General features: G+C 43.1%; 1 protein-coding gene across 2 annotated transcripts; it reads left to right on the forward strand.

Moving 5' to 3' along the window:
- Positions 1-9,691: 9,691 nt before the first annotated feature.
- Positions 9,692-22,559, forward strand: PSAT1 (phosphoserine aminotransferase 1). Of its 2 annotated transcripts, none has more exons than XM_073670865.1 (9): positions 9,692-9,872; positions 11,146-11,206; positions 12,552-12,621; positions 13,824-14,026; positions 14,851-15,023; positions 18,837-19,006; positions 20,167-20,295; positions 21,324-21,461; positions 22,000-22,559. In XM_073670865.1, exons 1-9 carry the CDS (start codon positions 9,813-9,815, stop codon positions 22,100-22,102), a joined length of 1,107 nt encoding a protein of 368 aa, XP_073526966.1. In that variant the 5' UTR covers positions 9,692-9,812; the 3' UTR covers positions 22,103-22,559. The 2 variants fall into 2 exon arrangements, with proteins under 2 accessions (XP_073526966.1, XP_073526960.1); XM_073670859.1 differs by having other exon boundaries at positions 9,693-9,872; positions 13,821-14,026.
- The last annotated feature ends 2,719 nt before the right edge of the window (positions 22,560-25,278 follow it).

Below are 25,278 nucleotides of genomic sequence, written 5' to 3' on the forward strand. Positions count from 1 at the left end.
GACATTCTGCCCCTGTATAGTGTATGTATAGGAGATTATACACATAGCACTGGTACAATGTGTGGCTGTGCTGAGGTAACATTCTGCCCCTGTATAGTGTATGTATAGGACACTATGCACATTGTACCAGTGCTGTGTGTGGCGGGGCTCAGGTGACATTCTGCCCCTGTATAGTGTATATATAGGAGATTATACACATTGTACCAGTGCTGTGTGTGGCTGTGCTCAGGTAACATTCTGCCCCTGTATAGTGTATGTATAGGAGACTATACACATTGTACCAGTGCTGTGTGTGGCTGTGCTCATGTGACATTCTGCCCCTGTATAGTGTATGTATAGGAGTCAATACACATTGTGCCAGTGCTGTGTGTGGCTGTGCTCCGGTGACATTCTGCCCCTGTATAGTGTATGTATAGGAGTCTATACACATTGTACCAGTGCTGTGTGTGTCTGTGCTCTGGTGACATTCTGCCCCTGTATAGTGTATGTATAGGAGACTACTATACACATTGTACCAGTGCTGTGTGTGGCTGTGCTCAGGTGACATTCTGCCCCTGTATAGTGTATGTATAGGAGATTATACACATAGCACTGGTACAATGTGTGGCTGTGCTGAGGTAACATTCTGCCCCTGTATAGTGTATGTATAGGACACTATGCACATTGTACCAGTGCTGTGTGTGGCTGGGCTCAGGTGACATTCTGCCCCTGTATAGTGTATGTATAGGAGTCTATACACATTGTGCCAGTGCTATGTGTGGCTGTGCTGAGGTAACATTCAGCCTCTGTATAGTGTATGTATAGGAGATTATACACAATGTGCCAGTGCTGTGTGTGGCTGTGCTCAGGTGACATTCTGCCCCTGCATAGTGTGTATATATAGGAGACTATGCACATTGTACCAGTGCTGTGTGTGGCTGTGCTCAGGTGACATTCTGCCCCTGTATAGTGTATATATAGGAGATTATACACATTGTACCAGTGCTGTGTGTGGCTGTGCTCAGGTGACATTCTGCCCCTGTATAGTGTGTATATATTGGAGACTATACAAATTGTACCAGTGCTGTGTGGCTGTTCTCAGGTGACATTCTGCCCCTTTATAGTGTATATATAGGACACTATGCACATTGTACCAGTGCTGTGTGTGGCTGTGCTCTGGTGACATTCTGCCTCTGTATAGTGTATGTATAGGAGATTATACACATTGTACCAGTGCTGTGTGTGGCTGTGCTCAGGTAATATTCTGCCCCTGTATAGTGTATGTATAGGAGATTATACACATTGTACCAGTGCTGTGTGTGGCTGTGCTCAGGTGACATTCAGCCCCTGTATAGTGTATGTATAGGAGACTATACACATTGTGCCAGTGCTGTGTGTGGCTGTGCTCAGGTGACATTCTACCCCTGTATAGTGTATGTATAGGAGATTATACACATAGCACTGGTACAATGTGTGGCTGTGCTGAGGTAACATTCTGCCCCTGTATAGTGTATGTATAGGACACTATGCACATTGTACCAGTGCTGTGTGTGGCGGGGCTCAGGTGACATTCTGCCCCTGTATAGTGTATATATAGGAGATTATACACATTGTACCAGTGCTGTGTGTGGCTGTGCTCAGGTAACATTCTGCCCCTGTATAGTGTATGTATAGGAGACTATACACATTGTACCAGTGCTGTGTGTGGCTGTGCTCAGGTGACATTCTGCCTCTGTATAATGTATGTATAGGAGTCTATACACATTGTACCAGTGCTGTGTGTGGCTGTGCTCATGTGACATTCTGCCCCTGTATAGTGTATGTATAGGAGTCAATACACATTGTGCCAGTGCTGTGTGTGGCTGTGCTCCGGTGACATTCTGCCCCTGTATAGTGTATGTATAGGAGTCTATACACAATGTGCCAGTGCTGTGTGTGGCTGTGCTCAGGTGACATTCTGCCCCTGCATAGTGTGTATATATAGGAGACTATGCACATTGTACCAGTGCTGTGTGTGGCTGTGCTCAGGTGACATTCTGCCCCTGCATAGTGTGTATATATAGGAGACTATGCACATTGTACCAGTGCTGTGTGTGGCTGTGCTCATGTGACATTCTGCCCCTGTATAGTGTATGTATAGGAGTCAATACACATTGTGCCAGTGCTGTGTGTGGCTGTGCTCCGGTGACATTCTGCCCCTGTATAGTGTATGTATAGGAGTCTATACACAATGTGCCAGTGCTGTGTGTGGCTGTGCTCAGGTGACATTCTGCCCCTGCATAGTGTGTATATATAGGAGACTATGCACATTGTACCAGTGCTGTGTGTGGCTGTGCTCAGGTGACATTCTGCCCCTGTATAGTGTATATATAGGAGATTATACACATTGTACCAGTGCTGTGTGTGGCTGTGCTCAGGTGACATTCTGCCCCTGTATAGTGTATATATAGGAGATTATACACATTGTACCAGTGCTGTGTGTGGCTGTGCTCAGGTGACATTCTGCCCCTGTATAGTGTGTATATATTGGAGACTATACAAATTGTACCAGTGCTGTGTGTGGCTGTTCTCAGGTGACATTCTGCCCCTTTATAGTGTATATATAGGACACTATGCACATTGTACCAGTGCTGTGTGTGGCTGTGCTCAGGTAACATTCTGCCCCTGTATAGTGTATGTATAGATTATACACATTGTACCAGTGCTGTGTGTGGCTGTGCTCAGGTTACATTCTGCCTCTGTATTCTGTATATATAGGAGATTATACACATTGTACCAGTGCTGTGTGTGGCTGTGCTCAGGTAATATTCTGCCCCTGTATAGTGTATGTATAGGAGATTATACACATTGTACCAGTGCTGTGTGTGGCTGTGCTCAGGTGACATTCTGCCCCTGTATAGTGTATATATAGGACACTATGCACATTGTACCAGTGCTGTGTGTGGCTGTGCTCAGGTGACATTCTACCCCTGTACAGTGTATATATAGGAGATTATACACATTGTACCAGTGCTGTGTGTGGCTGTGCTCAGGTAACATTCTGCCCCTGTATAGTGTATATATAGGACACTATGCACATTGTACCAGTGCTGTGTGTGGCTGTGCTCAGGTGACATTCTGCCCCTGTATAGTGTATATATAGGACACTATGCACATTGTACCAGTGCTGTGTATGGCTGTGCTCAGGTGACATTCTGCCCCTGTATAGTGTATATATAGGAGACTATACACATTGTACCAGTGCTGTGTGTGGCTGTGCTCAGGTGACATTCTGTCCCTGTATAGTGTATGTATTGGAGACTATACACATTGTACCAGTGCTGTGTGTGGCTGTGCTCAGGTGACATTCTGCCCCTGTATAGTGTATGTATAGGACACTATACACATTGTACCAGTGCTGTGTGTGGCTGTGCTCAGGTAACATTCAGCCTCTGTATAGTGTATATATAGGAGACTATACACATTGTACCAGTGCTGTGTGTGGCTGTGCTCAGGTAACATTCAGCCTCTGTATAGTGTATCTATAGGAGACTATACACATTGTACCAGTGCTGAGTGTGGCTGTGCTAAGGTAACATTCTGCCCCTGTATAGTGTATATATAGGAGATTATACACATTGTACCAGTGCTGTGTGTGGCTGTGCCGAGGTAACATTCTGTCCCTGTATAGTGTATGTATAGGAGACTATACACATTGTACCAGTGCTGTGTGTGGCTGTGCCGAGGTAACATTCTGTCCCTGTATAGTGTATGTATAGGAGATTATACACATTGTACCAGTGCTGTGTGTGGCTGTGCTCAGGTGACATTCTGCCCCTGTATAGTGTATGTATAGGAGACTATACACATTGTACCAGTGCTGTGTGTGGCTGTGCTCAGGTGATATTCTGCCCCTGTATAGTGCATGTATAGGAGTCTATACACATTGTACCAGTGCTGTGTGTGGCTGTGCTCAGGTAACATTCTGCCCCTGTATAGTGTATATATAGGAGATTATACACATTGTACCAGTGCTGTGTGTGGCTGTGCTCAGGTGACATTCTGCCCCTGTATAGTGTATGTATAGGAGACTATACACATTGTATCAGTGCCGTGTGTGGATGTGCTCAGGTGACATTCTGTCCCTGTATAGTGTATATATAGGAGATTATACACATTGTACCAGTGCTGTGTGTGGCTGTGCTCAGGTGACATTCTGCCTCTGTATAGTGTGTATATATAGGAGATTATACACATTGTGCCAGTGCTGTGTGTGGCTGTGCTCAGGGAACATCCTTCCCCTGTATAGTGTATGTATAGGAGACTATGCACATTGTACCAGTGCTGTGCGTGGCTCTGCTCAGTTGACATCCTTCCCCTGTATAGTGTATATATAGGAGATTATACACATTGTACCAGTGCTGTGTGTGGCTGTGCTCAGGTAACATTCTGCCCCTGTATAGTGTATGTATAGGAGACTTTACACATTGTACCAGTGCTGTGTGTGGCTGTGCTCAGGTAACATTCAGCCTCTGTATAGTGTATATATAGGAGACTATGCACATTGTACCAGTGCTGTGTGTGGCTGTGCTCAGGTAACATTCTGCCTCTGTATAGTGTATGTATAGGAGACTATACACATTGTGCCAGTGCTGTGTGTGGCTGTGCTGAGGTGACATTCTGCCTCTGTATAGTGTATGTATAGGAGACTATACACATTGTACCAGTGCTGTGTGTGGCTGTGCTCAGGTAATTCTGCCTCTGTATAGTGTATGTATAAGAGATTATACACATTGTACCAGTGCTGTGTGTGGCTGTGCTCAGGTTACTTTCTGCCCCTGTATAGTGTATGTATAGGAGACTATACACATTGTACCAGTGCTGTGTGTGGCTGTGCTCAGGTAACATTCTGCCCCTGTATAGTGTATGTATAGGAGACTATACACATTGTACCAGTGCTGTGTGTGGCTGTGCTCAGGTAACATTCTGCCCCTGTATAGTGTATATATAGGACAGTATGCACTTTGTGCCAGTGCTGTGTGTGGCTGTGCTCAGGTGACATTCTGCCTCTGTATAGTGTATGTATAGGAGACTATACACATTGTACCAGTGCTGTGTGTGGCTGGGCTCAGGTGACATTCTGTCCCTGTATAGTGTATGTATAGGAGACTATACACATTGTGCCAGTGCTATGTGTGGCTATGCTCATGTGACATTCTTCCCCTGTACAGTCATGGCCAAAAGTTTTGAGAATGACACTAAAATTATATTTTCACATGATCTGCTGGCCTCTGGTTTTTATTAGTGTTTGTCTGATGTTTATATCACATGCAGAAATATAATTGCAATCATATTATGAGTACCAATAGGTTTTATTGACAGTTAGAATGAGTTAATGCAGCAAGTCAATATTTGCAGTGTTGCCCCTTCTTCTTCAAGACCTCTGTAATTCTCCCTGGCATGCTCTCAATCAACTTTTGGACCAAATCCTGACTGATAGCAGTCCTTTCTTGTATAATCAATGCTTGCATTTTGCCAGAATTTGTTGGTTTTTGTTTGTCCACCCGTCTGTTGATGATTGACCACAAGTTCTCAATGGGATTAAGATCTGGGGAGTTTCCAGGCCATGGACCCAAAATGTCTATGTTTTGTTCCATGAGCCATTTAGTTATCACCTTTGCATTATGGCAAGGTGCACCATCATGCTGGAAAAGGCATTGTTGGGCGTCAAACTGCTCTTGGACGGTTGGGAGAAGTTGCTCTTGGAGGACATTCTTGTACCATTCTTTATTCATGGCTGTGTTTTTAGGCAAGACTGTGAGTGAGCCGATTCCCTTGGCTGAGAAGCAACCCCACACATGAATGGTTTCAGGATGCTTTACAGTGGGCATGAGACAAGACTGGTGGTAGAGCTCACCTCTTCTTCTCCGAATAAGCTGTTTTCCAGATGTCCCAAACAATCGAAAAGGGGATTCATCAGAGAAAATGACTTTGCCCCAGTCCTCAGCAGTCTACTCCCTGTACCTTTTGCAGAATATCAGTCAGTCCCTGATGTTTTTTCTGGAGAGAAGTGGCTTCTTTGCTGCCCTCCTTGAAACCAGCCCTTGCTCAAAGAGTCTCCGCCTCACAGTGCGTGCAGGAGCACTCACACCAGCCTGCTGCCATTCCTGAGCAAGCTCGGCACTGCTGGTAGTCCGATCCCGCAGCTGAAACAGTTTTAAGATACGGTCCTGGCGCTTGCTGGTCTTTCTTGGGCGCCCTGGAGCCTTTTTGACAACAATGGAAGCTCTCTCCTTGAAGTTCTTGATGATGCGATAGATTGTTGACTGAGGTGTAATCTTTGTAGCTGCGATACTCTTCCCTGTTAGGCCATTTTTGTGCAGTGCAATGATGGCTGCATGTGTTTCTTTAGAGATAACCATGGTTAACTGAAGAGAAACAAGGATACCAAGAACCAGCCTCCTTTTAAAGTGTCCAGTGATGTCATTCTTACTTAATCATGACTGATTGATCGCCAGCCCTGTCCTCATCAACACCCACACCTGTGTTAATGGATCAATCACTAAAACGATGTTAGCTGCTCCTTTTAAGGCAGGACTGCAATGATGTTGAAATGTGTTTTGGGGGTTAAAGTTCATTTTCTGGGCAAATATTGACTTTGCAAGTACAATAATTGCTGTTAAGCTGATCACTCTTTGACATTCAGGAGTATATGCAAATTGCCATTACAAAAAATGAAGCAGTAAACTTTGGAAAAATTACTATTTGTCTCATTCTCAATACTTTTGGCCATGACTGTATAGTGTATGTATAGGAGACTATACACATTGTACCAGTGCTGTGTGTGGCTGGGCTCAGGTGACATTCTGTCACTGTATAGTGTATGTATAGGAGACTATACACATTGTACCAGTGCTGTGTGTGGCTGTGCTCAGGTGACATTCTGCCCCTGTATAGTGTATGTATAGGAGACTATGCACATTGTACCAGTGCTGTGTGTGGCTGTGCTCAGGTGACATTCTGCCCCTGTATAGTGTATGTATAGGAGACTATGCACATTGTGCCAGTGCTGTGTGTGGCTGTGCTCAGGTGACATTCTGCCCCTGTATAGTGTATGTATAGGACACTATACACATTGTGCCAGTGCTGTGCATGGCTGGGCTCAGGTAACATTCTGCCTCTGTATAGTGTATATATAGGAGACTATACACATTGTACCAGTGCTGTGTGTGGCTGGGCTCAGGTGACATTCTGCCCCTGTATAGTGTATGTATAGGACACTATGCACATTGTACCAGTGCTGTGTGTGGCTGTGCTCAGGTGACATTCTGCCCCTGTATAGTGTATATATAGGAGTCTATACACATTGTGCCAGTGCTGTGTGTGGCTGTGCTCAGGTGACATTCTGCCCCTGTATAGTGTATGTATAGGACACTATACACATTGTGCCAGTGCTGTGTGTGGCTGGGCTCAGGTGACATTCTGCCCCTGTATAGTGTATGTATAGGACACTATGCACATTGTACCAGTGCTGTGTGAGGCTGTGCTCAGGTGACATTCTGCCCCTGTATAGTGTATGTATAGGACACTATACACATTGTGCCAGTGCTGTGTGTGGCTGTGCTCAGGTAACATTCAGCCTCAGTATAGTGTATATATAGGAGACTATACACATTGTGCCAGTGCTGTGTGTGGCTGGGCTCAGGTAACATTCTGCCCCTGTATAGTGTATGTATAGGAGACTATACACATTGTGCCAGTGCTGTGTGTGGCTGTGCTCAGGTGACATTCTGCCCCTGTATAGTGTATGTATAGGAGACTATACACATTGTACCAGTGCTGTGTGTGTCTGTGCTCAGGTAACATTCTGCCTCTGTATAGTGTATATATAGGAGACTATACACATTGTACCAGTGCTGTGTGTGGCTGGGCTCAGGTGACATTCTGCCCCTGTATAGTGTATGTATAGGACACTATGCACATTGTACCAGTGCTGTGTGTGGCTGTGCTCAGGTAATATTCTGCCCCTGTATAGTGTATGTATAGGAGACTATACACATTGTACCAGTGCTGTGTGTGGCTGTGCTCAGGTGACATTCTGCCCCTGTATAGTGTATGTATAGGAGACTATACACATTCTACCAGTGCTGTGTGTGGCTGTGCTCAGGTAACATTCTGCCCCTGTATAGTGTATGTATAGGAGATTATACACATTGTACCAGTGCTGTGTGTGGCTGTGCTCAGGTAACATTCTGCCCCTGTATAGGGTATGTATAGGACACTATGCACATTGTACCAGTGCTGTGTGTGGCTGTGCTCAGGTGACATTCTGCCCCTGTATAGTGTATGTATAGGACACTATACACATTGTACCAGTGCTGTGTGAGGCTGTGCTCAGGTGACATTCTGCCCCTGTATAGTGTATGTATAGGACACTATACACATTGTGCCAGTGCTGTGTGTGGCTGGGCTCAGGTGACATTCTGCCCCTGTATAGTGTATGTATAGGACACTATGCACATTGTACCAGTGCTGTGTGTGGCTGGGCTCAGGTGACATTCTGCCCCTGTATAGTGTATGTATAGGACACTATGCACATTGTGCCAGTGCTGTGTGTGGCTGTGCTCAGGTGACATTCTGCCCCTGTATAGTGTATGTATAGGACACTATACACATTGTGCCAGTGCTGTGTGTGGCTGGGCTCAGGTGACATTCTGCCCCTGTATAGTGTATGTATAGGACACTATGCACATTGTGCCAGTGCTGTGTGTGGCTGGGCTCAGGTGACATTCTGCCCCTGTATAGTGTATGTATAGGACACTATACACATTGTGCCAGTGCTGTGTGTGGCTGGGCTCAGGTGACATTCTGCCCCTGTATAGTGTATGTATAGGACACTATGCACATTGTGCCAGTGCTGTGTGTGGCTGGGCTCAGGTGACATTCTGCCCCTGTATAGTGTATGTATAGGAGACTATACACATTGTACCAGTGCTGTGTGTGGCTGTGCTCAGGTGACATTCTGCCCCTGTATAGTGTATGTATAGGACACTATACACATTGTGCCAGTGCTGTGTGTGGCTGTGCTCAGGTAACATTCAGCCTCAGTATAGTGTATATATAGGAGACTATGCACATTGTGCCAGTGCTGTGTGTGGCTGGGCTCAGGTGACACTCTGCCCCTGTATAGTGTATGTATAGGAGACTATGCACATTGTACCAGTGCTGTGTGTGGCTGTGCTCAGGTGACATTCTGCCCCTGTATAGTGTATGTATAGGACACTATACACATTGTGCCAGTGCTGTGTGTGGCTGTGCTCAGGTAACATTCAGCCTCAGTATAGTGTATATATAGGAGACTATGCACATTGTGCCAGTGCTGTGTGTGGCTGGGCTCAGGTGACATTCTGCCCCTGTATAGTGTATGTATAGGAGACTATACACATTGTACCAGTGCTGTGTGTGGCTGTGCTCAGGTGACATTCTGCCCCTGTATAGTGTATGTATAGGACACTATACACATTGTGCCAGTGCTGTGCATGGCTGGGCTCAGGTGAGGTTCCGTCCCCTCCACATGTAGTTTGTTGCTGGATGGTGCAATCCCATTTCTGCCTTGCATCGCTACTCCGCTGATCACGCGCTGAACTCGTGTACAGTCAGCCAATCAGAAACCCAGGCTTTGACGCTCGTCCAACCAGCGTGCAGAAACAAAAATCACCATGTGAAATTGACCAATGAGAAGAAGCCCCTCTGCTTCATATTTACTGAGCCTGAGATGCAGAGCATGAAATCTGCTCCAGTACCGCTGAGATCGTGCACACTGCCCTGAGTAGCAGCCCCTCCGCCCTGCAGCCATGGACATCATCACCCAGGTTCTTAATTTTGGTGCTGGACCTGCCAAGCTGCCGCCGTCTGTAAGTACTGCTGTGATAGCGGGGGATGATGGATTAGGGTTCCCGCAGTGCCCATGGCACTTAGTAGGGGTGCTGGCAGATGCCCACCATCACCATGCTTCGCTATATGGAGCAGGAGCTCCCTTCAGCTATAGACCGTGCCCTTATTTCCCCTGCGCCCATGGTACCCACTCGGAATGTACAGACAGTAGCCACATAGGGAATGGCTGATGTAACAGGCTGGATTGTTCTTGTGGGTATGAAAGCTGCATGATCATGGCTGCAACTCCTCTAACTGCAGGATGGAGGGGAGAATGCGCCAGTATGCCAATAGTACTGCAGAAGGCAGACAGTAGGAGTGCCATGGGTCCCTATGGGCAGGCTTATACTGAGATGGTGTGAGAGTGCAGCACAGCAATGGGCCAGAACTGAATGGGTTATTCCTGCTGCATTAGGTAAGGACTTTCCAATCCTGATAAATGGAAAGATTGTATAATGGTGGGGGCTCCAGGGCAGACAATGGTGGGGGCTCCAGGACAGACAATGGTGGGGGCTCCAGGGCAGACAATGGTGGGGGCTCCAGAGGGCAGACAATGGTGGGGGCTCCAGGGCAGACAATGGTGGGGGCTCCAGAGGGTAGACAATGGTGGGGGCTCCAGAGGGCAGACAATGGTGGGGGCTCCAGAGGGCAGACAATGTTGGGGGCTCCAAAGGGCAGACAATGTTGGGGGCTCCAGAGGGCAGACAATGGTGGGGGCTCCAGAGGACAGACAATGGTGGGGGCTCCAGAGGGCAGACAATGATGGGGGCTCCAGGGCGGACAATTGTGGCTTGTTCTGCTGGTACAGATGAGACTCCATACAGAAACATTGCATCAGCTGTCACCCTCTGACCAATCGGGAGGAGGAGCACAAGTGGGGGCATGGCTTTCCTTACAATATATCTCCCCCAAGTCACCATACTCCTAAGCTGTCAGCATTTAGCCCCCAGCTATGCACATCATTGGCTGAATTATTTTAAGTTTTGGGGAAAAAAAATGTTTTGGTACATGTGCTAAGAGGATTTTTCGAAAAAGTCACTGTATGGAGAGCAATACTAATTGATGCCACAGAGATTAACTGATAAGCCATAAATCTATATATTCATTCTATTCAATAATATACTGATTGCCAGCATGTCAGGCATGGCTTAGTATAGCTTGTATAGTTAGTTGCTAATAAATGCATATCTTGTGGGAATGGCACAAATTGTTGTAATGACACATAATGCACATTATGTGTTTTTTTTCCTACAGGTTTTGCTTGAAGCTCAGAAAGAATTGGTTGACTATAAAGGACTTGGCATAAGCGTTCTTGGTAAGTACACTGATTCTTGAAGAATTTCTGTTTTTTAACATTATTTTCTATAGTTGTCTAGTAAGTAAAATAACTATGGAAACTATTTGCTTTTATCTTGTATTTTTTAAGATATTTGTTCCAGCCACATATCAAGGTAGACTATTGAGTCTGTTGGCTGTAGACACACTCAGTCCTCTTGGCTGTGTGACAGTGAACTGTGTTCGGCCACGTTCACACAATACTGATGTAAAATACTGAACGTGGCCTTAGTCTGTAGGACCCCTTCCGATTAGCAATTTGTAGCTCCCCCTGCAGACAGGTGCACAACCTACAGGGTCAGGACAGCACCGCTTTGTTCTCGGGTGCTATAGTTTAGCTTCAGTGTGAGCCGAGCTGCAGAACCTGAGATCGTCTACTGCAGAGGAGCTGTCCCGGATCTGTAGACTGCATCCAGCCCCAGCGGGTGCTGCTTACAGCTAATCGTTTGGGGTCCTTACCGACTCTAGCACTGCTCACTGTGCTGTCAAAATGTGAAAGAACATGTCCCATTGGTAAGAGGAATGGTGATGCCTAAGTTTCAATTTCTCCATACGTTTGCTGGAGAAATCAAAGGAATGGAACATGATGTATTGTTTTGTGAAGAATACAGGTTTGTAATTAAACAAATGTGAAGACTAGAACATTAACAGGTTCTCTTATATGGTGGCTCTGTATATTATTCCATAACTTGTAGGTCAGAATATCTCCATACTAAATAGCTTGAAAGCTGAAATACATTATGTATCCATAGCAAGCTGAGGTTGCTGTATCATGGATCTGCAATGGACCTAAGGCTGGTCATACACCTTAGATAACTGTCAGCCATCTCCACCGACTCTCCCAAACATAGGAGCACTCATTCAGCCGAGCGCTCGCTATGAGAAAGCTGCCGACTGACATGTTGGTCGGTGGGTTATCTCGGAAAACCATGTGTTCGGCAGTCCAAAATCGGACATGTCTGAGCGACATCTGTCCTGACCATCAGTTAGCTGGCGTACACAGGTTCGGCTGAAATTGGTCTAAAGTGTTTGGGGGCATTAAGACTAATAAGCAGCAAAGCCAGGTGCTAAAATTTGCAAATCTACCCAAACTAAACACCTAAAGTAAAAAACAATGTGTGTTTTCTGTGAGTGTTGCATTTCTAATTTTTTCATAAAAGCCATTCCAGCTAGTATCTCTGGGCCAGCTTCCATGTAGCAACTGAATTTTTGTCACACTTTGCCACAAGATTACAAATAATACATAGCATGCTCTAATAGCCGCTTGATTTGTAACATGAATGGACTTTTCAATATAACTTCCAGCCTTGCATTTTTTTCTACAGAAATGAGCCACAGATCATCTGATTTCACGAAGATTTTAAATACTACAGAGATTTTGTTGAGAGAATTGCTGTAAGTCCCTGCATGCTTTCAGATTAAATGCACTAAACAACGCACAGTGAATAACTATAACTCTAGTTTAAAATGGAATGGTATATATAGATTTTTTTTTAATCCTTAAGCTTTAAAAATGATTGATTATATGTCATGTGCATTAAGGTACCGCCAATCATTTAAATACACCTTCCTACTTGCTTGTTTTCCCTGTCTCCACGCCCCTCTTCTTTGATTGACATCTCTGACTTCATAGAGCTAGAGAAGGGCAGAGATCTATGGAAAACCAGCACCTATCGCCTGTACTTGGTTTAAACAGTCATCCTGTGCTGACAGAGTCCCTTTTTTAAGGAAGCTTGTCAAGTCCAACTCTGTTCTGAACTAAGCACATGGGTACATAAGGCAGAGTGCATGTGTATTGTCAAAATACATGGTCTATATACTCACAAAACTACCTTTTATTTGATATGCTAATTAGCTTATTGGTGCACTGTGGGTGGTCTAGGACACCTGTGCTCTCATTCTACCCTTACTATCTCTTACCCTGTCATTGATCAACATCTCTGTCTTCAGTTGAGCCCTCGATGTCTGGCCTGAAATCCCACGCATGCTCAGTATTGGTACATGAGCAGGACACAGAACAGACTTACTCTTGGAGCTTGTCATCCCTATTCTGCGCATGTACCACTATTGAGCCTGCCATGCTTGTGCAGGATTCCAGGGCAGACAACACTGACTCAACTGAAGCCAGCACTGTCAATTATTGAGAGGGAGGTGGGAGCTAAGAGAAAAGTTGCCACAGTGCTCCAAACAGCAAATTAGCATATCTGACTGAAAACAAAATGTTTTTTGCAAAAGTAACATGTTTTGGCAACACATGACAACACATGTACAATATGTACATATGCTTTACATATTGATGTGCTTATTCCTGAATGGATTTTAGCCCGATAGACTCCCTTTAAATCAATGTTCCTTATATTCACTACTTGGCAAATCCTATGTCTACACACATACTGCGATTGATTGCTTTTATTTTATACATATTCAAATTAGAAAAGTTTGTGGTTTCTATTTGTATCATTCTTCTTATTGGCACTGTACCTGTAGCATGCTGCTATCAAGTAATCAAGAAAAGCGTGATCGGTTTAATGGGTCTGTTTTAAATGACACATTGTCTTTTATGTGCTGTATTTTCTTTTTTTTTTTTTAAACAGTAGTGTTCCAGACAATTATAAAGTGCTTTTCCTTCAAGGAGGTGGAAGTGGACAGTTTAGCGCTGTGCCTCTTAATCTTATTGGTTTGAAAGAAGCGAAGTGTGCAGACTATATAGTTACAGGCGCCTGGTCAGCAAAAGCGGCTAAGGAAGCAGAGAAATATGGAAAAGTAAACATTGTCCACCCTAAGCTTGCAAGTTACACAGGTACAATGTTAGCTTTTAATGCACTTATATTTATTGCTCTGGATTTTCAGTGGAATTAAAGGGAAACCCCCCTCCCACCCTCTATTGATAATAAATGTTTATTCTTTTTGCTATTTTCCAATATACTTAATGTGACAATACTTCAAGGTTTTCAAGACCCCTTCTTGCAGTTATTGTATGTGAAATTTCTTGTTTACTGTAAAGGGGTACCAAGTTTGTACTAGTTGCTAAGAATACACTGCCTAATGACCACAGCTTTTTCAATAAGATTGTCAGACAGCGCACAGCTAATAAATGGTCCTATTTTTAGGTAGTCGGGTAGAAATAAGAGCCTAAAGGGTTGGCTACTACTTTTTTTATTTCTTTGATTGATGGCCTATTATAGGCCATCAATATCTGATCGGTGAGAGTGCATCACCAGAATCTTCACTGATCAGCTGTTACTGGCGGAGGTCGGTGTTCTCACCTGTCAGTGGCTGCAGCCAGGTAATGCAGACTCAGGGGGTTGATCTGCACCACCTGGCTGTGGCCGCTATAGAAGTGATGGAGCTGCTACGTTCCAGCAGCATCCAAGAACTTCCAGGTGTGGCACTCCCACCACCGGTCAGATATTGATGACCTTGACCTATCCTGAAGATAGGCCATCAATTAACAAAAAAAAAAAGTAGTGGCCAGCATCTTTGAGGTAGAATTTCATAAGTGCAGTACTTTATCCAACCCAGTTGCACCCTTTAAGAGAAAATAAAACTACCCTTTCTTATGCAAGCAAAGTTAAAGTATCATAACTTTTATTAGTAGATAAAAATAAATTGTATTTTTTTCAGAAATCCCAGATCCAGACAGCTGGAATCTTAACCCAGAAGCTTCCTATGTTTACTACTGTGGCAATGAAACTGTACATGGTGTGGAGTTTCACGATATTCCTGATGTGAAGGGAGCACTCTTGGTTTGTGATATGTCTTCAAACTTCCTGTCCAGACCAATTGATATTTCCAAGGTATACATCTGTTTTTATTTTGTATTCCTATTGTAAAATAACCAAAAAACCCCAACAATTTTTGCCTATAATCTTACCTTGACTAAGAAAGCAATTTACAATAAACTTTATTTAAAATTTGCACACTTGTGACACTCATGGGCAGAAAGTAAATAAAATGCTTGATGGTTGGTTCCAGATGATCAGATATTCTAGATCAGGGGTCAGCAACCTTCTTTGTATGGTGTGCCAATTATAAAAACAAAAAATACAAAAAAACTTAAAAAAAATAGAAGTACTAGTATGACATGCAGTATGAAAGCCATATAATATAAACTGTTATGGGACTGGCAATATTATTTGGTCAGCTACCTACTTTACTTGAGGTTCGTTTTGCTGATGTGTTACCACATATATGGTTGCCATTTCCTACCTTTTATTTGGACAACTGAAAAACATTAGACAGGTTGTCCACTACTTTGTCATTGATGACCTATCCTTAGGTCATCAATGTCTGATTGGTCGGTGTCTGAGACCTGGGGCTCAGGCCGCTCAGCTGTTCCCGGTGTTGGCGGCCGCTGGCCAGAATTGCTCTATTGTGGAGCTGCTCCGTCTTCTGATAGTGGCTGCGGCAGGGTACTGCACATCCACCTCCTATTGATTTGAATAGGAGGCGATTGTGCAGTACCTGACCGCATCCACTTCTAGGAGATGGAGTAGCTCCACAATTGAGCAATTCTGGCCGACACCGAGAACAATTGATCGCCGGGGGTGCCGGTGTTGTACCCCGACCGATCAGAATTGATGACCTATCCTAATGATGAGTCATCAATGATCTAGTAGTGGACAATCTCTTTAAGCCCTTAGAATTATATAAGGTAATGTTTTATATGGGATTTCCACCAGGGCAGACCATAGCATTTAGGGCCTAAATGCATAGCATGCCTTTATAAGTTGACTTTTTCCCCAACTAACCAGCCTAGTCTAAGCCAGGCTTGCTATACATTTTGGCACTTTACTTATTTGGGTATTATGCTTCATGCCTTGTATTATACCCGACTGGTAGAGGTTGCCATGTTAGTATCCCATCTGGCTATTGCTGTTGTAGAAAACTCTGCCCAACCGCAGCTTTCCAGTGGCTGCAGGTTGAATTTTTAAAACAATTGGCAATTGACTAACCATAGTTGGGTGGGTTTTCGTTGATGGCCAGACTGTAATTTTTTAAAACAAGCACCAGTCCGATTGTCACTGCAGCGGACATCCTGCCCACCTGGAGTTTTACGTGTACACTGCACAGTGTGCCTGGCAGACTTAACTCGCATGCCAGCTGTGGCACATATACAAACAGTTGCTGGCCCCTAGGCCTAATATAATATGATAATAAAAATATGCTTGTACAGCTTAATTTGCTTTTTATTCTGTTTAGTCTTTTGGATCTGGTCTTGTAACATGCAATTATATCATGCTAGTCTGTGCTGGATATAAAATAAATGAAATGCCTGATTAGAAGCAAAGGAATTGCTAAATCTGTTACAGTGCCTACAAGTAGTATTCAACCCCCTGCAGATTTAGCTGGTTTGATAAGATGCAAATAAGTTAGAGCCTTCAAACTGCAAACGAGAGTAGGTTTTATGAACAGAAGCATAAATCTTACAAACCAAAAAGTTATGTTGCTCAGTTGAATTTTATTAAATTTTAAACATAAAAGTGTGGGTCAATTATTATACAACCCCTATGTTTAATATTTTGTGGAATAACCCTTGTTTGCAATTACAGCTATTAATCGTCTTTTATAAGACCTGATCAGGCCGGCACAGGTCTGTGGAGTTATCTTAGCCCACTCCTCCATGCAGATCTTCTCCAAGTTATCTAGGTTCTTTGGGTGTCTCATGTGGACTTTATTCTTGAGCTCCTTCCACAAGTTTTCAATTGGGTTAAGGTCAGGAGACTGACTAGGCCACTCCAACACCTTGACTTTTTCCCTCTTGAACCAGGCCTTCGTTTTCTTGGCTGTGTGCTTTGGGTCGTTGTCTTGTTGGAAGATGAAATTACGACCCATCTTAAGATCCTTGATGGAGGAGCGGAGGTTCTTGGCCAAAATCTCCAGGTAGGCCGTGCTATCCATCTTCCCATGGATGCGGACCAGATGGCCAGGCCCCTTGGCTGAGAAACAGCCCCACAGCATGATGCTGCCACCACCATGCTTGACTGCAGGGATGGTATTCTTGGGGTCGTATGCAGTGCCATCCAGTCTCCAAACGTCACGTGTGTGGTTGGCACCAAAGATCTCGATCTTGGTCTCATCAGACCATAGAACCTTGAACCAGTCTGTCTCAGAGTCCTCCAAGTGATCATGAGCAAACTGTAGACGAGCCTTGACATGACGCTTTGAAAGTAAAGGTACCATACAGGCTCGTCTGGAACGGAGACCATTGCGGTGGAGTACGTTACTTATGATATTGACTGAAACCAATGTCCCCACTGCCATGAGATCTTCCCGGAGCTCCTTCCTTGTTGTCCTTGGGTTAGCCTTGACTCTTCGGACAAGCCTGGCCTCGGCACGGGAGGACACTTTCAAAGGCTGTCCAGGCAGTGGAAGGCTAACAGTAGTTCCATAAGCCTTCCACTTACGGATGATGCTCCCAACAGTGGAGACAGGTAGGCCCAACTCCTTGGAAAGGGTTTTGTACCCCTTGCCAGCCTTGTGACCCTCCACGATCTTGTCTCTGATGGCCTTGGAATGCTCCTTTGTCTTTCCCATGTTGACCATGTCTGAGTGCTGTTCACAAGTTTGGGGAGGGTCTTAAATAGTCAGAAAAGGCTGGCAAAAGAGATCTTTAATCCACACATGTGAAGCTCATTATTCTTGGTGCCTGAACTACTTCTTAATACTTTAGGGGGACCAAACAGAATTCTTGTGGTTTGAGGGGTTGAATAATAAATGACACTCTGAATTAACTTTTGACGTTTTAAAAAAAAAAAAAAAAAAAAAAAATTTTTGCTGCAGTGCATTTCCCACTTCCAGGCTGATCTACAGTACAAATGTCACAATGCCAAGTTAATTCCGCATGTGTCAACCAGCTAAATCTGCAGGGGGTTGAATACTACTTGTAGGCACTGTATACACTTTAAAACTATGTTGCACATTATGCACAGTTTTTTCACAGCCAGAATAGTGAAGTAATAAAGAAAAAGTAATAAACCCATTATAACTTAATGGTATGTGTTGCTTAAATAATGAAAACATATCTGTCATAACTCTAGAAAAAACACCAAAGCATTAACACCCTGTGAACAGAGCCTCATTGGTTCTAAAATTATGTAATTAATGTTCAAAGTAGAATTCTAATGATTCATTCTGCTAGTCCCCTAGCAAATATATAATATAGACTTCAGCTAGTAATACCTTACTTAGTTGTTCCTTTTTAACTGAAATAAGTATTACAGATACTGATGATGATTATACAGCTCCTGTCACACAGTTGTCATTCAGAAGATGACCGTTTAGCCTTGTTGACTCTATACTTAAAATGTATTAGTTTATTTAGGAGGATAGAGAAACGTAACTTCATCTTTACCTTAGCAGGTAAAAATGAAATGTGTCTACATGCCCATGTGATGCTGTACTAATGCATCATGAGATTGATAGCAGAGTGTAGAGGCATAAAATGCAGGTTAAAATCTGGGAATCAAAATGGAATCTAAAATAAATAGTGTAGTTCAGAATCATTGGCTTTTTTTCAAAGAAATGCAGATTTTGATCAGGTGGTGGGTGCAGGAATGAAAAAAAAAATAACCTCAATTTTTTAAAATCTTTTTTTTTGCACTTTATAGTTTGGACTTGTGTTTGCCGGAGCTCAAAAGAATGTTGGCTGTGCCGGAGTCACAGTGGTAATAGTAAGAGAGGATTTATTGGGTTTTGCATTGAAAGAATGCCCTACAATCCTTGATTACAAAATCCAGGCAGGAAATGCTTCTCTGTATAACACTCCTCCATGCTTCAGGTATGTAAATTCTAAGTAATTGTGATTCATGGTGTTTAATAGGAAAGGCTTTGTGATGTAGTAAAAAGAAATATTACCATATCTAAATGGGCATAGCCACTTAATATCTGCGATCCGATTTCTTATTCCAGAGAAATCCATATTTTTCTTATATGCAAATGAGCTATTAAGATCTCTGGGCCGGACACAGTTCTGCATGAGAATCTGCTTCCAGAGCTTATTTTAAATGAATTTTGGAGTTACCAGTGTGAGACATGTAATGACTGACACTTTGCTCTCATAATCACACACAACTCTGCAGTGAGATCAGAACTAACAGTACAGCAGAAGTGAGCTTTGTTTCAATACAAACACATTTGCATGTACAGTTGTCCTCTCACAATGCTATCACCAAGGCTGTAGAGCTGTGCCTAATTACAACAGTAAAGCTTTTCCTAATTATAACAAACAGAACAGCAGAGTTGAGCTTTGTCTCATTACAAATAACAATTTTGATGTTGTCTTCTCAGTGCTTTAGCTTCCATCACACAGGCAGCCAGTGTGTGTATGTTGGGTGGGGAGGGCCAGTACAGCACTGTGAGGACAACTACAAATATGTTTGTAATGAGATAAAGTTTACTTCTGCTGTACTGTACTAGCTCTGCTGTACTGTTAGCTCTGATCTTACTGCAGAGTTGTGTATGATTATAACAGCAGTGTCAGCCATTACTTATCATATTAGGAATGCCCCTTTTCATTTAAAATAAGCTCTGAACAGCTGATTTGCATTTAAGAAAAACGTAGATATCACTGGAATAAGACATTGGATTGCAGGTATCATTTTATCCAACATTCTGATATTTGCATGCCCATGTATTCGGCTTAGGAGGGTAGATCCTACTGACAGATACCCTTTTAATAAATAAAATTATTATATACCTTATTCTAATGCAAGAGTTTTGGTAAACTGGTCAGTCTACCCCTGATCTTAAATGACCAAGATCCAGAAACTGCTTCTCTTTAGACTAATTTGTGTTTGTGTAAATTTTTCTCCTTTTCTCTTCTCATTTTATCTTGGAGAAGTATATATTTCATAACAGTTGAACATTTGATGGTATTTCCCAAAGAAGTACACTAAATTTGGTAGTTTTAGGCTAACATACTATGTAATTGTCTTTCAGCATCTACATAATGGGATTGGTGTTAGAATGGATTAAGAATAATGGAGGTGCAGCATGTATGGAGAAACGAAGCATCATCAAATCAGAAATGATTTACAATGTTATAGATGAATCCAATGGATTATTTGTGTAAGTTGTTAGCTGTAAACTATTACTATTCTAGTAATTGTGATGTAAGGGGGAGGGGTGCTGTAACCATCATTTACTGTGAATGGTGGATTCAGTGTTAGCTGTCATAGTGATCCTACCTGTGATAATGAGGCTTGAAAATAGTCTTCTGTGCATATAGGAAGTGTGAGTCCTAGTGGCTATTGTGAAAATTGTACAATTGCATAGTGAAAATATTTTTTTATAAGACACACATTTTAGCAAGAACAAAATCTTGGTAAAAAGTGTGTGTGTCCGAAGGCAGCTTCCTAAGATTGGGGAGAACTGTAACACTGTGCCCTTCATGATTACTGAGAGAATAGCTCTTTCTTGCCCCACTATGATCTCTGTGATCGGTGCAGGGCAGAAGAAAAAGTTACTTGACCTGCTTGGATGTTACACATCCTGAGTACCTTCCAGTGTGCATGGGTGGTGTTTTGATCATGTAGGTAAACTGTTTTACTATGAATTTCTGCAGTGTGGTATATATGTGCACTGCTGAGAGTGTGCATGCTGTAAGGCTATATGTGCATAATACACATGCTGAAGTGAAACACTAATAGATTTATTACCTCCCTATTCTACCTTGGTACATTATAATTAATGATCTTGATCTTTACACTTCTTTGCACGGCCAGGGAAGTTTTAATTAGTAGGAAATAGGAAAAAAACATTTATCTACTGTCTAAACCTGGTATGCATTTTATATCAAGGTGGGTCCTATAGTCTGGAAAATATGCTATATGGCAAATTAAAAAAAAATGTAAACGTATTTTCTGATGACCCTTTCTTGTGAAGTATAAAATGTGCTTCCAAACCATGTTCCTTAAAGGAGTTGTACAGGATTAGAAAATCATGGCAGCTTTGTTTAAAAGCCAACACGAAAATGGGTTAAGCCCCATTCACGTCAATCTAGCTCTGCTGCAGTATCAGATCCATCCCATTGTCTGATTATTTATCAAACGGAGGTTGATTGTCTTGCCTTACAGAAAAACCATATTTTCTTACAGTTGTCCTGTAGAGAAAAAAAGCCGGAGCAGAATGAACATTCCTTTCCGTATCGGAAGTATCACGGGTGACAGTGTCTTGGAGAAAGAATTTCTTGACAAAGCTGTGGCTCTTGGCATGATGTCTTTGAAAGGACACAGGTAGAAATTTATTTCTGATAGTATCTAATTTTTAAATAATTTAAATGGTGTTTAATAATTGCTGGGGTATCTTTACATGTTGAGAGCTTTTTCCCATGTATACTGTAACATCGCTATAGACCACCTTTCATCAGACTGAGGCTGGAAGTGTGTTCTTCTGTCTGCCCAGTAAGTGCCCGCATACCATTTGTTTAACTGTATAGGAAAATGCAACAGACTGTACTTTCCTACTGCAATTAAACTTCTACCGTGTGTATGTTTCTTAACAGTGGGTCTCTAGTTGACGGATGCCTCAACATACACCTCATCCTGACTGTGCCCACTATCGGGCACATATCTTCTACGCGTATGCGTCTGACACTAAGCACAAACATAGTTTGGACTTGGCCTAAGATCTATAACATTTGTTGGTATATGGACAGGGGTTGTCTATGTGAGCATGCATTTATAGGCAGATCTTTTTTTTTTTATTCTACATGCCTTGTTAATTCAAATGTTTTGACTTCCATGTTCTAAATTTGTGTCTTTTTGTGTGTAGATCTGTTGGAGGAATCAGAGCATCTCTCTACAATGCTGTCACTGTGGATGATGTTGAAAAACTAGCAGATTTCATGAGACGCTTCAAGGAGACTCATCAGTGATGAACTTCCTGGCAAATCTTCATTCTATTTTCATATCACTACTGTATAAAATATGACACTTAACAAATAAGCTATTTTCATAGTGTATAAATTTGTTTGTAATTGGTCATTTTCTTATGTAGAGAACAACCCAACTGTACTTGCCTTCTTTCCCTTTCTTGCCCTAAGCGGTGTATTGCAATAACCTCTTTATTGAGATGTCATTTTACACAACTCGGGCTTCTTGTTTGTATGCCAAGACTTGTACCAATTGTTTAAGACTTATTTCGGCGTGTGTTGGCATTTCCATATGTTATACATACTCATCTGGTTATTTCTTTGGTGATAATAATTCCATATCTTTGCTGCTTATACTTTATTTTTCTTGTCTGTAAATAGAGGTCAAAGTATTGTCCTGAGACAATTGATGTGCCTGCATATTTTTATGCAAAGATAATAAAATGTGTATTGTAGTATGGGCATGGTATGCGGTCTGTTATTATTTTACATACATGAAGGTCTTCATGGAGACTGCAAAGAGAAACACCTTTCTAGTCAATGGAAAAATGCATTACATATGCTGAGTACTTGTGTGTCTAGAAGCTGCACATAATTTGTGATGCCATTATTTTGTCCTGCCCATAATGGTTTTTTATTGTTACGCCTCTCCGGCGAGCCACCCTTTTAAATAGTTTTGAGATGAGATGATTAGCACACCACTAGTGTTGAGCGATACCTTCCGATATCAGGAAATATAGGATCGGATTGGATCGGGCCGATACCCAAAAAGTATCGGATATCGCCGATTCCGATACTGGAAACCAATGCAAGTCAATGGGACACAAATATCGGAATGAAAATAAACCCTTTCTTTCCTTGTAGGTTAATTCTACATGAAGGAAAACAACTAACAATAATGTAGAATGTATTGGGGGAGGTGGTTGCCCAAATCGATGGGAACAGTGCTCACAGTGAAACATGAAAAGCCGGCAATTCAGCAGCGGCATACACCGGTACCCGACAATTTAGAACAGAAAGAATAGAGCTTCACACATAGATTAGATAGAAACATGTCAGTCACATATATATGAAGAACAGTGATAGTGTTGCTTACTGTACTTGTCATTTAGTGTAAAGAATTTATTTAAAAAAATATTAGTGTTTTCATGCACCGTCTCTTTAAAAAAGCCGTCCGGCAATTCAGCAGCGGTACCCGACAATTTATAACAGAAAGAATAGAGCATCACACATAGATTAGATAGATAGAAACATGTCAGTCATATATATAATAACTACAGTGATAGTGTTGGTTACTGTACTTGTCATTTAGTGTTAAAATAAAGGATTTATTTTAAAAAAAATTGGCGTGGGGTTCCCCGTAATTTTAGGCTCTAGCGGAGGTTAAGCAGACGGCTGGGGCAGATGTTTGAAGCCTGGGAAGGGGGTAATACCCACGGAGCTTCCCAGGCTACTAATATCAGCCCCCAGCTGAATACCTAGCCTTTACTAGCTATTAAAATGGGGGACCCCCCCAAAAAAATGACGTGGGGTTCCCCCTATTTTAATGGCTAGCAAAGGCTAGGCAGACAGCTGGGGCTGATATTAATAGCCCAGGAAGGGTGCCATGAATATTGGCCCCCTCCCAGGCTAGAAACACCAGCCGTCAGCCGCCCCAGAAATGGCGCATCCATAGGATGCGCCAATTCTGGCACTTAGCCTCGCTCTTCCCACTGCCCTGTAGCGGTGGCAGTGGGGTAATAGGGCTGGGGTTGATGTCAGCTTATAATGCCAGATGACATCGAGCCCAGGTTAGTAATGGAAAGGCGTCTATAAGACACCCCCATTACTAACCCCATAGTCAAAGTTACAAAAAAACACAAACACCCAGAATAAAGTCCTTTAATTGAAATAAAGACACAATTCTCTTTTGTTCTAAATTAAACCATACTTACCATCACGCCCATTCCAGCTGAAGCCAACGATCTCCTGCAATAAAAATAAAATAATAAAGCAACATCATCCTTACCTTTCGATGGTTCCCAGGACAGCTTCAGCTCTGCTACATCGAGGTGACAGGCTGGACCGCAGCAGAAAGCTGCCATCCAGCCTGTCATCCCGCAGACACTGAGAAGCGCAGGCATGCTTGCGCTCCTCAGTGTCTCGCTGTGACGGCATCCAGATGAGCCGACAATGAACTCAGCTCACCTCATGCACGTCACTGACAGCGTGGGAGAATTCTCCTGCGCATGCGGTGAGCGTGAGAGACTCTGCTCATCTGGATGCCGACACAGCCTGACACTGAGGAGCGCAAGCATGCCTGCGCTTCTCAGTGTCTGCGGGATGACAGGCTGGATGACAGCTTTCTGCTGTGGTCCAGCCTGTCATCTCGATGTAGCAGAGCTGAAGCTGTCCTGGGAACCATGGAAAGGTAAGGATGATGTTGCTTTATTATTTTTCTTTTATTGCAGGAGATCGTTGGCTTCAGCTGGAATGGGCGTGATGGTAAGTATGGTTTAATTTAGAACAATAAAGAATTGTGTCTTTATTTCAATTAAAGGACTTTATTCTGGGTGTTGTGTTTTTTTTTAAATACTTTACTAGAAATTCATGGCGGTCATGTCTAATATTGACGTGACCCCATGAATTTCGGGCTTAGGGCCAGCTGATAATACCAAGCTGGCCCTAACCCCTTTATTACCCAGTGAGCCACCGCACCAGGGCCCTGGATGAGTTGGGTACAGTTCCAGAAGATGGCGCTTCTATGAACGCGCCATTTTCCGGGGTGGCTGCGGACTGCAATTTGCAGCGGGTGGGGCCCAGAAAGCTTGGGCCTCCCTGCGCTGCAGATTCCAATCCCCAGCTGCCTAGTTGTACCTGGCTGGACACAAACATAGGGCGAAGCCCCACGTATTTTTTTTTTAAATTATTTCATGAAATTCATGAAATAATTAAGAAAAAAAGGGCTTCCCTATATTGTTGTGTCCGGCCCGGTACAAATAGGCAGCTGGTGGTTGGGGGCAGCCCGTTCCTGCCTGCTGTACCTGGCTGGACACAAATATAGGGCGAAGCCCCACATCAATTTTTTTAAAATTATTTCATGAAATAATTAAAAAAAAAAATACGTGGGGCTTCGCCCTATTTTTGTGTCCAGCCAGGCACAAATAGGCAGCTGGGGGCTGGAATCTGCAGCGCAGGGT

Source organism: Phyllobates terribilis, unplaced genomic scaffold (genome assembly GCF_046119375.1).
Source record: "Phyllobates terribilis strain yellow unplaced genomic scaffold, ASM4611937v1 Scaffold_1__5_contigs__length_1240528914, whole genome shotgun sequence".
NCBI lineage: Eukaryota > Metazoa > Chordata > Amphibia > Anura > Dendrobatidae > Phyllobates > Phyllobates terribilis.